Consider the following 15,100-nt stretch of genomic DNA (forward strand, 5'->3'; position numbering starts at 1 on the left):
GTACACATTTTTCCATATTCGTAATCGCTGTGTGCATGCTATTTTGTGCTTTGTAGAGAACACCTTTTAAAGTAGTATTAACTATAGGAGATATACATTTGAAGTAGAAAGAATATTTTAGTCTTTTTTGAAAATTAGCTTCATAGCTTCTTTTTTTTTTTTTTGACAGGCAGAGTAGACAGTGAGAGAGAGGGACAGAGAGAAAGGTCTTCCTTTTGCCGTTGGTTCACCCTCCAATGGCCACCGAAGCCAGGAGCCAGGTGCAGGGCCCAAGGAGTTGGGCCATCCTCCACTGCACTCCTGGGCCATAGCAGAGAGCTGGCCTGGAAGAGGGGCAACTGGGACAGAATCCGGCATCCCGACCAGGACTAGAACCCGGTGTGCTGGCGCTGCAGGCGGAGGATTAGCCTATTGGGCCGCGGTGCCAGCCACTTCTTTCAATATAGTAAAAATTCAGTTAATGGAGAAACAGAACATTAGGAATGATTTTCCTCTTTTAAATTTTATACAGATAATTAAAAGGCAATACTGTTATCTCATTTTCCAGCAGAATAGTCTTTTCAGTAGCTTGATGTTTGATGGAATAGTATATTAAGTCTGACATCATTTATAAGGATATCCCATCTTTTCATTCCATGGGGAAAATAGTTATTGAAGTCTCTAATACGTATTTACTTTTTCTTTGTACTTCTATAAATACTGATATGTACATACATACTGCTTATTGGCGCTTTTTGGAAATAGCATGTTGTTTATTATAAAATGCACAATGACATTGGAAAGGAGTAATAGAATATTATGGTTTACAGTTTTTTCAGGGGTAGCATATTTTTAGTTTGCCCTTTACGTTAGTGTCATTTTATTTATTTGGATTTTTTTTTTTTTTTTTTTTTTTTTTTGAGAGCTACCATCTACTGGTTCACTCTCCAAAGGCCCACAATAGCTGGGGCTGGGCTGTAGCCAATGCTGGGAGATGAGAATTCCTTCCAAGTCTCCCTTGTGGGTGGCAGAGACCAAACTCCCAAGGTATACACTAGGAGGAAGCTGAAATTGGGAGTGGAGTCAGGACTTGAGCCCAGGCATGCCAGTATGGGATGCAGGCACCCAGTGGTATCTTAACTGCTGTACCGGGCCTCTGCCCTGATTATATGAGGTCTAAAACCACTATAGTAGAGACTATTTTAAAAATAAACTACCTCTCTCTTCTAAGTAATTCGAAGATTAATTATATATAACACATTTATATATATGGCCAAATACTTATTATATATGTATAACATTTACTTTTAGAGCCCTAACAAAGCCTGTTACCGATTTGTTTTAAAGAAGCAGCACTGTTGGAAGGGAGCCATGAGGAAGAAGCCGCGAATTCTGGACTGTCCATTCTGCTGGAGAGCATCATATCTGATCTTGAAAAGTCTCTTGGAACGGCTTTGTCTTCAATATTAGAAACAGAGATGAAAATCGCTTTTGGAAACCTCTGGATGGAGGTGATTAGTTCAACTCTTAGTTGAAAATTTCTTCTTCATTGATTTTGTTATCTTAAATAATTGTTTAAGAACATAAACATTGTAATATGTATCACATTAAACTTTTTCTTCAAGGTTCTGAACAAACTTTTAGGTAGATGATAGATATTTCTTAATGGGCAGGACAATGCTTTTACCATGGAGCTTGAATGGAATTCAGAAAAGTTGCTCCTGTTTAGTTTGAGTACTGTCAAAATGTCTAATATAAGAAATTTCCCCAAGCTAAATGTATTCATCTGTGGATTCAAGAAGTGTGTATTTTGGTTTGTGCCCGTAACTGTGAGAACCAGCGTAATTTGATCATATTAACAACATATTTTGAATTTTCTTTAGATGTGTGTATTTTCTGCAGTCAACTTTAGCAAAAGTGGTCCTAAAAGTTCTGTTTAGTGTTTGCTTGCTGTTCATGTTTATAGTTAGGAGAAACGTTTTGCTCCATCAGTTAGCTTCTGTCCATCCCAGCTCTTTAGTGAGATTCTAACATTTGCTAATACAGTGAGTTTGCTGCTTGATTACATATACATATTTTTAGATTTTGTGGATGATATGTATATTTTTTTATTACTTATTTGAAAGCCAGAGTAACAGAGGTGCAGTGATGCAGAGAAAAAGATCTTCTATTCATTAGTTCACTCCCCAAATGGCTGGGCCAGGCCAAAGCCTGGGCCTGGAACTCCATCGGGGTCTCCTACGTGGATGGCAGGGGCCATCTTTTGCTGCTTTCCCAGGTGCAATAGCAGAGAGCTCAGTTGAAAGCCAGGCAGCTGAGACTGGAACCAGTACTCCAGTAGGGATGCTGGCATCGCAGGCAGCAGTTGAACCCCCTGCACCACAGCATCAGCCCCTTGGTTACATTTTTGGAGTGTTCAACCAAGATGATGAAGAATGATCAGAAGATACTGTGAGAATTGATTTAAATTGAATATTTATAGGAGAAAGACAAATAATTAAAATAGTATTAATAGAACTAAATGATCAATTTTCTTTATAAACATGGCTTATTTTTTATTTTTCTTTGTAGATCTTTATAAACATAGCTTTGTAAGATTGAAGCAGTTATATTTGACAATTTTTTTCTAGATAGATTTTCCCCAGTTATTTAAAATAATTAGATTGATTTTGTCATAGAGATTACCAGGTTAAAAAGTGGATTGAAAAACTTTGCTGATTAAAACTTTTTCCTGCGCTGGCTCTGTGGCATAGTAGGCTAAGCTTCTGCCTATGGTACTGGTGTCTCATAAGGGCGCCAGTTCAGGTCCCGTCTGTTCCTCTTCTGATCTAGCTCTCTGCTTATGGCCTGGAAGCAGTGGAAGATGGCCTAAGTGCTTAGGCTCCCTCCACATGGGAGACCCAGAAGAGGCTCCTGGCTCCTGGCTCCAGACTGGCCCAGCTTTGGCCACTGTGGCCATTTGGGGAGTGAACCGGCGGATGGAAGACCTTTCTCTTCGTCTCTCCCTCTCTCTGTAACTCCACCTCTCAAGTAAATAAATAAAATCTTTAAAAAAATTTTTTTCCTTTCTGATCTTTATTTTTGTATGTGTAATTTGAAAACTGTAAAGTTTAATGCTATACAACTTTCATAAAAGCAATATGCAGTGGAATTAGTATCTAAAATTATAATTGGCTTTTAATAAAAGATCTTTTAAAAGAATTTTAACTACCTTTCACATTAATATATGTAGGAATTCCTAAATAGGTACTTTGAATTTTATTTATCTTCTTTTAATTGAAAAGAAGAAAGAGCGAGAGACAGAGACAGATCTTCTGTTCACTGCTACTCTCCAGATGCGTGCAGCAGCCAGGGTTGGGCCAGGCTGAAGGTGTGGGCTGGGACCTCTGTGTGGGTCTTTCAGTGGGTGGCTGGGACCCAACTCCTTGAGCCTCCTGCTGCCTCCCAGTGTGTACATCTGAAGTTGGAATAGGAGCAGAATTGGGACACAAACCCAAGCAGTCTGACTTGGGGTATGGCCGTCCCAAGTGACTTCTTACCTGCTGCTCTGAATGCCTGCTCCTAAATACTTTTAAATAATAGCAAGAATAAATCCACAGATGCTAATTTTTTCTGAAAACTCTCTAGATACTGTACGTGAAACCGCCGTGGACGCTAATACATTTATTGCGATGCTTTAAAAAACATTGGTTGGCTGTATTTGGATTAATTATGGAAAAGAATTTGCTTTTAACTATTGAGAGCGTATACGAAAATCTCTGTAAAGGTATGGATCTTTTATTTTTTTCTTAGCAGCATTGCGTTAAAGAATTAAGTCGGACTAGCAGATATATTCCATAGGATGTGGAGATGAATGAGGAAAGCATTGTCAGTTAGTGGTTAATCATCCCTACTCTGATTCCTGAAGTAAGACTGTGCGTCTGAATGCTGCTCATGGAGCTGTGACTGTGAATGGTGCTGTTGTTGATGTGCCTAGTATTGTGAATAGATCGTTTTCAGTGTCAACTTTGAAAACTCAAAACTGTGGTTTTTTTTTTAAGAGTAAGGTTGTATGATTCTAACTTCTTTTTTTTTTTTTTTTTTAAGATTTATTTATTTATTTGAAAGGCAGAGCTGGAGAGAGGCAGAGAGAGTTATCCTCCATACACTGGCTCACTCTGCCATGGCTGGAGCTGGGCCAATCCAAAGCCACAGCCAGGAGCTTCTTCCCACACAGGTCTCCCACACGGGTGCAAGGACCTAAGGACTTGGGCCATCTTCTGCTTTCCTAGGCCACAGCAGGGAGCTGGATTGGAAGCGGAGCAGCCAGGTCTTGAACTGGCGCCCATATGGGAAGCTGGCACTGCAGGTGGCAGCTTTACCTGCTACGTCACAGTACTGGCTCCCTAAGACCATATTTTATAGTCTGTTTGGGTTTGCAAATAAAATTATATAGTTTTCATTTCTCACTGTGTATAACACACAAACTTTGAGTGTATTTTATGTACTAATTTTTAAAATTATGTATCAAGCGTTCTCTCTAAATTAAATTTGGACAAGGAAAAGGAAACCGTTGGCTTTGGTGCATAGTGGAATTTAGAACTTGACGAGATAATAGCGAACCACTCGGTGGATTGTTGACCACGCCGAACTGAACCTTAGGTTTCCTAAAGTACTGTGTGCACAGGAGGGGTGTGGAAAGGTTAGTGGAGAGCTTAGTAGGTGGTGCCTTGACCCTAACTTTCACAGAGCAACTTTTTAAAAACATCTGTTGATATATGTATAGTCCATGTAGGATTTGAAAAAGAAAGATTCTCTGCTTGGGCAGACGTTTGGCACAGCATTGAAGTTGCTGCTTTGGATGCCCACCTCCCATATTGGAGGACCTGGTTTGTGCCTGGGCCACTCTGCCTCTGATCCAGCTTCCTGCTGATGCATACCCAGGGAGATAGCACATGATGGCTCAACTGCTTGAGTCCCTGCAACCCACCCAGAGTGAGTTCTGTTCCTAGCTCTGGCCTGGCCTAGTGCTGGCTGTTGTAGGCGTTTGGGGAGTGAATATTTCTCTGCCTTCCAAGTAAACCAAATAAATAAAAGTTTAGGGAGGGTGATGGGAGCATGCCCTGTGGTAGATGTACCTCATTCTCTTTTGTGACATTTTAGCTCCAAAGATTGTTCATAGCTTTAGAAGTGCCCTCTAGAGGATGCTGAGCTCCTGGTCGGTCTCTGATGTCTTATCCATGGTAGCTGTTTGATGAATAGCTATTTTTAAAAGTTATTTTTTTTAAAGATTTATTTATTTATTTGAAAGTCAGAGTTACACAGAGAGAGGAGAGGCAGAGAGAGAGAGAGGTCTTCCGTCTGATGGTTCACTCCCCAATTGCCTTCAATGGCTGGTGCTGCACGGATCCAAAGCCAGGAGCCAGGAGCTTCTTCCAGGTCTCCCACGTGGGTGCAGGGGCCCAATGACTTGGGCCATCATCCACTGCTCTCCAGGCCATAGCAGAGAGCTGGATCAGAAGTGGAGCAGCTAGGTCTCCAGCAGGAGTCCACATGGGATGCCGGTGCTTCAAGCCAGGGCGTTAACCCGCTGCGCCACAGTGCCAGCCCTGAAAGTTAGTGTTTTTTTAAAGATTTACCTGTCAGTGCCTTTAACCATAGAAGTTATTTGTTACGGGTGTTGTTATGTAACAGACAGCAAACAGCACACTGGGCATGTCCTCAAGGCTGTTGTACACAACTTGTGGAAATATTTCCCTGTCTTCTCGGAGCATAATTTAGTTTATTCTTTTAACTGTGTGTAATCTTGAACAAGGTTATGTTTAGAAATGGGATGTCCAGTTCCCATGTTTCATTTGTTTTTTCAGAGGTAGGTAGTGTTTTGCTCTGACAGGCGAGAGGGATAAAGGTGAAAATGTGCCTTCTGCTGAAAGTTTGCCATCATTTTGTGCATAATTTTTTGGTCCTTGATCTAGAAGAACCTGATAGGTAATGTTTAGTTACTTCCTAAGAGTATGTAATGGGCTTATAACAGTATTTCCACCTCTAAAATAATTTTTTAAAATTTTATTTATTTAAGAGGCAGAGAGAGGGAAAAAGAGGGCTGTAGAGAGCTCTCATCAGCTGGTTCACTCCCCAGATGTCTGCAGTGACCAGGTCTGGGCCAGGGCTGAAGCTGGGACCGCAATTCAGGTTCCCCATGTGGGTGGCAACCCAATTACTTGTGGCGTCAATTTTGCCTCTCAGGGTCTGCATTGGCAGGAGGCTGAAGTCAGGAGCTGGGGCTGGGTATCGAACCCGAGTACTCTGATATGGGATGCATTGTAGAATGCTGATGTCTAAACAGCTAGACTGAATGCCCACTCTCTGTTCATTATCTAGTGTAAAATCCTCAGCTCTGTGTTTGATTTCAGTATACCAAACACATATCCTTATTCACAGACAATTGTGTAGAAAATTACTAATAACTTTTTGTGATTTTTGTTATATATATTAACTTTATTTATTGGCCTTAATTGAGCAGGAAGCTATTGTATAAATGTAGATTTCTTTTCTTGTTGTGCCTGTATCTGAGTTTATCATTGTCATTTCCCTTTTTCTGCTAATCTTAAGTTAATTTTTGTGATGGAGACCAGATGATTAATTCAGGGATATAAGCCCTCTTACCCAGAGGGTGCCCTTAGAAGAAGCTGTGTCCAGTTACATGTTGCGTGGACACTCCACATGCTCTTGGGGTCCGTGACCTCTGTGGATCCCCCAGCTGCCTTCTCCCCACAGGCGTTTAGCCTAGTCTTGGCTTCGAGATGAGCTGAAAGCGTTCCTGTAAGGAATTACGCTGCTAGGCTTGGCTGCTGTGATGATCCCATTAGAGTCCCTGAATATCGCGGATTCAATTACTAAATTGTTACTACAATTAATCTTTTGAATTTCATTTCACCCTTCAGGATTTCACAAGCAAATTCCTGTGTAAGTGATACGGAGGGACTCTTAATTTTTTCTAACGAGTATAGTGCCAGTGAGAGACCTTGCTGATGTTTCAGAGTATAATAGGATCAATATAATTTGATACTCTTTATTTCTTATTTCTAGATGTTCTATGATTTATAAGAACATCTGCTAGCTTGTCTTTTCACTGTGGTCATTGTTTATTTGTGGCTCAAGTTTTGTACAAAAAGATCACACATTTCCAATAAATCTAATATTTTTAATGGAATTGAAGGCAAATCATTACATGATGCCTGCACTGATTATGTGATGTACCACATATATGATTGCCACTGATATGTGACTAACCTGACGCCTCCATAGTAATCTGCATGTGAAACACCCTCAACTTTGAAAGTTATCTTTTCTGAAAAGTATTATTTAATTTGCTTTTAAAGTTGAAAGCAAAAAAGTTACTTTTGAAGTTGACCATTTTGTGGGAACTTCTGAGACCAGAAAACAGAATACCAGGATCAGTTGGAAGGACTTTGTCTTTAAGGGTTTAGTTGTAATTTAAGTCTGTTTAATTGTTGTTTTTGACTCCAGAGGGAAAAATTAGGAGTGGCATGTATGTTTATATGTGTACTGTTTGTACATTTCAATTAATTAGTGTTCTAAAGACATGCTCATGTTGTATGCTCATTCTTATTTTTCTTCCTAATTTCCTGTTACCAGCTAATAATAACACAGTGGATTTTACAACAGTGAAGTTCCTGCTTCAGGATTCTAAGAGTTTGTTACATGCTTTTAGTACAAGGTCAGATTACGATGGTGTTCTTCCACGGGCCTTTGCTGAAGTGGACAAGCTGCTCCAGACATTTGCAGAGGTAAGATACCTTCGGAATGTCTCTTAGACAAGCTAATCGCGTCCTAAAGTGTAGTCAGCGGACACGTCAGGTCAAGGATAGTCTGATTCTAGCTTGTTCTAACACACTGAAAGCACTCAGCAAATGCTTAGTGAATTAAATGGAAAATAAGCAGCTCTTATCCCGAGTTATGAAACACACACCCCAGGGCTGGTGTCGTGGTGCAGTGGATAAAGCTGCCACCTGCGACTCTGGCATCCCATATGGGTGTGAGTTTGAGTTCCAGCTGTTCCACTTCTGATTAAGCTCCCTGCTATTGGTCTGGGAAAGCAGCGGAAGATGGGCTAAGTCCTTGGGCCCCTGCACCCACTTGGGAGACCCAGAAGAAGCTCCTGGCTCCCAGCTTCTGACTGGCCCAGCCCCGGCTGTTGTGATTTGGGAGGTGAGTGAATCAGTGGATGGAGGATTGCTCGCTCTCTCTTTCTGTAACTTCTGCCTTTCAAATAAATAAATCAGTCTTTAAAACACACACACACACACACACACACACACATCCCTTTATGGAAGTAGGGTCACAACAGTTGCTGGATTTTATATTATTTCATTTAGGTATAGAAGGCTATGTGTTGTTCTCGTACCCTAGCTAGGCCAGTGGGCCTCACATCCAACAAAACCACTTAGAATTTGTTTTTTAAACATGCAGATGCCAAGCTGTCTAAAGCCTTGTTGAATCAAATTTTTTAGGCAGTGTTGCCCAGTAATGTTGTTCTTGTTTGATTTTTTTATTTTAAGGTATCTTCAAACTTGGGGCTGGTGTTGTGGTATAGTGGATTACCCATAATGGGCTCCTGTTCAAGTCCCAGCTACTCCACTTCTGATCCAGCCCCCTGCTAATGCACCTGGAAAAGCAGTGGAAGATGGTTCAATTACCTGGCCCTGCTACCCACGTGGGAGACCTGGCTGGAGTTCCAGGCTTCTAGGTATTGCAGCCACTTGAGGAGTGAACCAGCAGATGGAAGATCTCTCTGTCCCTGTCACTGTCACTGTCACTGTCACTTTCTCTCCCTCTAACTCTGCTTTTCAAATAAATAAATCTTTAAAAAAATGACTTTAAACTTTATGAAAAAGTTGCAAGAACACAAAGAATTTTTATGTACGTGTATAACCTTTACTGAGTCCTCAAATTTTTTTATATTTGTTTTATTATCTTTCCACCTGTTTACCTGTTTATCCATAGTGTTTTCTTAAGCTATTTGAGAGTAAATCACTGATACAATACTCCTTTTATTCCCAAATATTTCCATAAAAAAATCATTTAGAACTACAGTACTGTTAATCAGGACATTAACATGAAGTGATACAAGTATCTCATCTGTAAACCTGATTTAAGCTTTGCCATGTATTTAGTTATTAAAAATATTTATTTATTTGAAAGAGTTACAGAAAGTGGGGGTGAGAGGAGGGTATCTTCCATCCACTGGTTCACTCTCCAGGTAGCTGCGATGGCTAAGGCTGAGTCAAACTGAAGCCAGGAGCCTGGAGTTGCATTCGTGTCTTCCATGTGGGTGGAAGGGCCCAAACACTTGATCCGTCTCCCACTGTTTTCCTAGGCCGTTATTAAGGAGCTGGATCAGACGTGGAGCAGCCGGGACACAAACTGGCACCCGTATGGGATGCTGGCATCACTGGAGGCAGCTTCAACCTCTGCACCACAACACCAGCTCCTAAGCTTCACCATTTTAAAAAACGTGTATTTAAATGAAAGACTGACAGAGAAAAGGAGAGCAGGCATCTTCCATCTGCTGGTTCAGTCCCTAAATGGCCACCACAGCCAAGTGTGGGCGCCAGGCTGAAGCCAGGAGCTCCAAGGCACATTAGCAGGAGGCTGCGTTGGAGTGAAGCCGCAGGGACTCCTAGCGCTCCAGTCCGGGATGCCAGCGTCTAAGCGGTGGCTTAGCCCACTGCACCACAGTGCCTCCCCCAGATGTAACCATTTGACCTGTTTGTTAAACATGTTTCCCCATGTGAAACATCATCCTAACACTGTTTCCTTTTTACCCTTTCTAAACTGACATGTGAATTTTGTCCCCAGTAATACTTTATTTGTAAAGTCTAATTTCAGTTGCAGAAAATGCTGGGAGCTTTATGTGACAGAAACTGCTCAAAATACCTCAGTGTCACTATTACTAGAGGAGGTATTATGGGACTTTAATAGAGAAAACGTGTTCTTTTTTTCGCGAAGGCACAGAATTGGCCAGGTTTTCCTCATTGATCTTTTCGTGGTCAGATAGGGCTCCTAGCTATGAAGTCAGCCAAGGATTCGATGACACTAACTAACCTTCATCATGGTTGGTGAGAAAAGAACCTACTTGCTAAGAGACTACCTTGTGAAGTAAAAGGTGTATCTTTTTTATATAGCAGCAGGAAATACATAATTCATGTTTTATTTTTTTACTTACAAAGTGATAAAGTTTACTTAAAGGTGAGGAAAACACACATACATGTGGGCATTGTTCAGGAAGGGAAAGAAATGGGGGAGTGGATATTTTAGCATCCTGCATCCTCTGAGTCCATGGGAAGAGAGAAAATACGTGATCATTCCTGAGGAAGGAATTGACAAAGGGATGAAATGATCTTTGGTTTGAGATGTCCGAAACATTGGAAGTTTTTGTTTTTAGTGGCAAGTGTGACTTACAGAGCTCCTTAGTAGGGGCTTGAGCGCTGTATTAGGATTGTGTTGGAAGAGATATGTTACCTAATTCCCGCCCCATAGTTGAGTCCTGTGCAGTATCTTTAGTTAAATGAAGTAGTGAATGAGATGGAGAGTTCCAGTATACTTATGGGCTTAACTTTATTTGCTTTAAGATTGTTGAGAATAAAATAAAATTTAGGATTGATTGAGACAAAATATAATAATTTTGAAAATTATTTTAATATTTAAATTTAACAGTGAGTTAAATTTAAGTTTTCAGTTCTTTCCATCTATTGGAAACCAAAAGATGGAGGTTCCCTGAAAATGTGATGTTGACATTTAGTGGTATTTTTCTGATAAAGGTATTCCTGCTGTTTGGTTTCCCACTGCATACTTAGAACTATTGAATTGTTACGTAGTTATTTATCACTAGATCTTGACTTTGCAGTTGCTACATTAGCAAAAGGTTCTTGAATGTGAGTGGCACGGAATCCAGTATCCTCATTAGCTCTTTGCCCCCAGCATGAAGCCTTAGTGTGAAAGAGCCTGCTTTGTTTCCAGCTCTGGAGCTCTGAAGTGTTTTTTCTGTGGTGTTCATTGTCTAAATAACTCAGGATTATTGTGATTTAGCTTGGTCTTTGACAAAAAAGCTTTCAACAGTTTGGTACAATGCATTAGATTTTATACATGTGTTATATATTTAGTAATGTCTCATTAATTTGAGCAATAAATAACCTTCAAAGATAGGGTATCTCAATTTAGTAGCTATAAAATCCATTATTTATCAAGTGTAGAAAACAAGGAAAAGAGAACTACTCATTTTTTTCATATTTTTATTCATTTATTTATTTGAAAGAGGTGAGGGGGAGATTGATTGATTGATTCCATCTGCTGGTTCACTCCCCAAATGGCCACAACAGCTGGGGATAGGGCAGGCTGAAGCTAGGAGCCAGTTGTCTCCTTCCACGTGTGTGCAGGGGCCCAAAGACTTGGGTCATCCTCTGCTGCTTTCCCAGGTGCATCAGCAGGAAGCTGGATCAGAAGCGGAGCAGCTGGGCTCAAGCCAGTGCCCATATGGGATGCTGGCATTACACCACAACACCGGCCCCTGGACTATTCATTATTTGCTTGTTTCTGAAAGGCTCCTTAGAAACCACATGGAAAGGTAAACCAGCACTATCATTTTCTAGATTCTTTTGTATTCATAAGTGGGGTGAAAACAGGAAGCAGATATATACATTTTTATTTTATGAACCATTCACACTCCTTGCCCCCCAGTAGGTTTGCCACACCAACATGATAGAATGCAGACAGTCTTGTTTATCAGCTTTAGACTTGCGTGCTTCAGGGTCCTGACTTGGGTTTCTAACTCTAGTTACTTCAATTTTCTGAACCTTAATCCTCTCTCTTGTACAGTTAGTATGATAATGATCCCTGCCTTCAACTCGTCATGAGGAGGAGACAGGTTAATATCTGTAGAGACCTTAGTGCCAAGCACAGAGGGAGTGTCTGCCTGTTTAGTCATATACACTTCTGTTAGAGAGCTTCAGGTGAAAGCTGGTCTTTATTTTACTTACTTACTTTTCAATATTTACTTTTATATACTTGAAAAGCTGAGAGAGAGAAGGAGAGATTCTTCCATCTGCTGATTCACTCCCCAGATGCCCACAATAGCCAGGACTGGGCCAGGCTGAAGCCAGGAGCCCAGAGCGCCATCTGGGTCTCCCACATGGCTTGTAGACCCCGTTGCTGGGCCATCATCTGCTGCCTCTCAGGGTGCATCAGCAAGAAGTTGAATTGGAAACGAAGCAGCTGGCACGTGAACCAGCACCTGTGCTATGGGATGCCCACTGTGCCACAACACCTGCCCTGGCCTTTATTTTGAGTGTATGTGATGGGTGGGTATTTGGCAAGGTAGTTGCTACTAAATACCAATGCCGATAGCACACATTGCAATACCAGCTCCAGCTCCTGACTTTAGCTTCCTGCTAATGCAGACCCTGGGAGGCAATGGTGTTGGCTCAAGAGTGAGTTCCTGCCACCCATCTAAGAGACCTGGATTGAGTTTCTGATTCCCCACTTTGGCCTGGCCAACCACCAGCCATTGTGGGCATTTGGAGAGTGAACCAGGAGATGGATACTCTGTTTCTGCTTTTCAAATAAGCCAGTAGACACATATTTAAAATGTATATGGTGATTAAAACAGATTATCACAGGGCATAAATGTCTTTCCATTCATGTGTATTTATTAAGTTCATAACTTAATGTGAACAGACAAAAATGGGAGGACTCACCTGTGTTTTCTTCCACCCCAGCAGAGGGAAAGGGGACACTGTGATACTCACGTATCTGCTCCATAGGGTGGTTGTGCAGATTCAGTGAGCCAATACACAGAAAATTCTTAGAAAGTTCCTGTACATTAAAAGATGCTCAGTGAATATTATCGCTGTTAATATTAGAAATCTCATTTGAGCATAATTTAGCAAGCATGGTGCTTCTCAAACTGAGTAAAATATTTTCTTAATGACTCAGGGTCACCATTTTGAACAGTGTCAGCACTCCCAGGAGCCACTGGGACATGGGGACAATTTTTCCCTTTCTCTGTAATTGGCAAGTGGGCTGCCAATTTCTGCTTTGGTCTCTTCTTTGGCATTGGGCTCCCAGCTCTTAGTTCCTGTTGCAGACAGTCGTCTGCCTCCCACAGTGCCTCCTGCTTTGACTGGTTCAGATACCAAACGGCCAAGTCTGTGCTGTTGTGTATGAAAGATGCATAAAATCGGGCCTGGTGGGAAGGGCAGAAGCGTGTTTCCCTGAAGATGCTCTGTCCTAATCCCTCCCTTCCCTGTCTGTGGTGGCACACGGCAAGGGGGAGTGCTGTCTCCACACTCGGGCCAGACCCCAGGTGGTCCATGCCGTCCTGACGGGGAGGCCACCCTCTCTCCCCGCTCTTAGCATTGATGTTGTCTGTCGCCCTCCTGGAGGCCCTCTCGCTCAGCGCCCACTGCCATCGTGCACTTGTGCCCGTCTTCCCCGGCAGGTCCCCACGTTTCTGGCCTTACCCGTATGCTGTCTTCTCCCTCAGCAGTCTCAGTGCTTCCGAGGCTTGGCTTCAGCTCTGCGCGTCTGCTTACTGTTAGATCTGCGTTCACCTGGGTGATCTTGATACCTCACAGGCAGCATATACTTAAAAAAGGCAACTTGTACTCTGTTCTCCTTTTTCTCCTCTGTAAGCAGCCTTTCTTGGCTTTACCTCAGGAGGCCATAAAGTTTGGAGACATAGACAAATTGCACAATAAATGACTTATTGCTGTTTTAAGATATAATATCTCATATTATTATGTTGTTTTAAGATTGTTATCCCTCAGCAATGCAAAACCTTAATGTGCTGGTTTAAAATCAAAGTGAATGTTCACAATAAAATAGCATCACACATGTCTGGGACATGCTGCTTCCAAGTGTTTTTATGTTTGACTGGTAAATAAAATTGTGTTTATATTTCTCTGGTGGTTGTAGCTTTATTCTCCCAGGTATCTAGGTTAAGAAAAATCTAAAGATCTCCCTCACTTCCTGAATATAGTACTTGGCCAAGTACTTTTTTTTTTAATTAAAGATTTATTTATTTATTTATTTGAAAGAGTTACACAGAGAGAGGAGAGGCAGAGACAGAGAGAGGTCTTCCATCCGCTGGTTCACTACCCAGTTGGCCATAATGGCCAGAGCTGTGCCGATCCAAAGCCAGGAGCCAAGAGCTTCTTCTGGGCCTCCCACGCGGGTGCAGGGACCCATGGACTTAGGCCATCCTCCACTGCTTTCCCAGGCCATAGCAGAGAGCTGGATCAGAAGAGGAGCAGCTGGGTCTCGAACCGGCACCCATATGGGATGTGGGCGCTTCAGGCCAAGTACTTTTAAAATATTTCCTGCATACTTTTTTTTTCCATTCTGTTGTCTTTCATATGTAATTGAAGTTCTCAGGACTCCTGGATTATTTCAGTCGCCTTCTGAGCAGTCTTCCTGCCTGTAGTTTGTTGTTGCAGTTTGTCTTCAGAAAGCAATTCTAGGCGCATCAGTATCCCCACCCAAGTTAGAAGCCTTCAGTGGTGGTAACCATTGCCCACGATGTCAGGTTTAAATTAGCTTTTTTAATTTTTTTTAAGCAACCCTTTATGGTGCATGGATGCTTGACTGTTGTTAGTTCTCTGGCTAATTAAGTCCCATAATATCTGTAGAAATACTCACATCTGTAAAAAGTTGTAATTTGATGTTGGCATATTAAGAAATCAAGTCACTATAATAAATAGACTGGAAGTATAATTTTTTATTTTGATGGAGAAGGAAAATGTTTTCTAATTCTGATGCTTTTCTTGGGAATATTCTATAACTCCCAGATAGCTAGAACCTTTGTAAGTGCAGTCAATATTCCCTTTTTCTTATTTACTTGTGAAAGACTAGCTGCATCTTCTCTCCTCAGGTCAAGACAACATCGAAGCCAAATTCTTCAGAACACACAGTGAATGAAAACCAAGAAGATACTTGTTCGGTGAAGTCTCCTAGCCAAGAAAGCACTGTTTGCTCGGATTCCTATCTTCTCCAGCCTAGCAGGCATCAAGAAATCTGGTCTGTTCTAGAGAATGTCTGGATTTCAATATGTCAAAACAGGTAC

At 41.6% G+C, this 15,100-nt stretch overlaps 1 protein-coding gene across 1 annotated transcript in view; it reads left to right on the top strand.

Moving 5' to 3' along the window:
• SWT1 (SWT1 RNA endoribonuclease homolog) overlaps positions 1-15,100 on the top strand; it is a 77,882-nt gene that overhangs the window by 35,251 nt on the left and 27,531 nt on the right. The window contains exons 13-16 of the mRNA XM_089311944.1: positions 1,327-1,490; positions 3,607-3,745; positions 7,618-7,769; positions 14,909-15,096. Coding sequence (XP_089168070.1) covers positions 1,327-1,490; positions 3,607-3,745; positions 7,618-7,769; positions 14,909-15,096 — 643 coding nt within the window. The remainder of the gene's footprint in view (positions 1-1,326; positions 1,491-3,606; positions 3,746-7,617; positions 7,770-14,908; positions 15,097-15,100) is intronic.

The sequence above is a fragment of the Oryctolagus cuniculus genome, chromosome 13, assembly GCF_051225735.1.
Source record: "Oryctolagus cuniculus isolate XC-2025 breed Fujian yellow rabbit chromosome 13, ASM5122573v1, whole genome shotgun sequence".
Lineage (NCBI taxonomy): Eukaryota > Metazoa > Chordata > Mammalia > Lagomorpha > Leporidae > Oryctolagus > Oryctolagus cuniculus.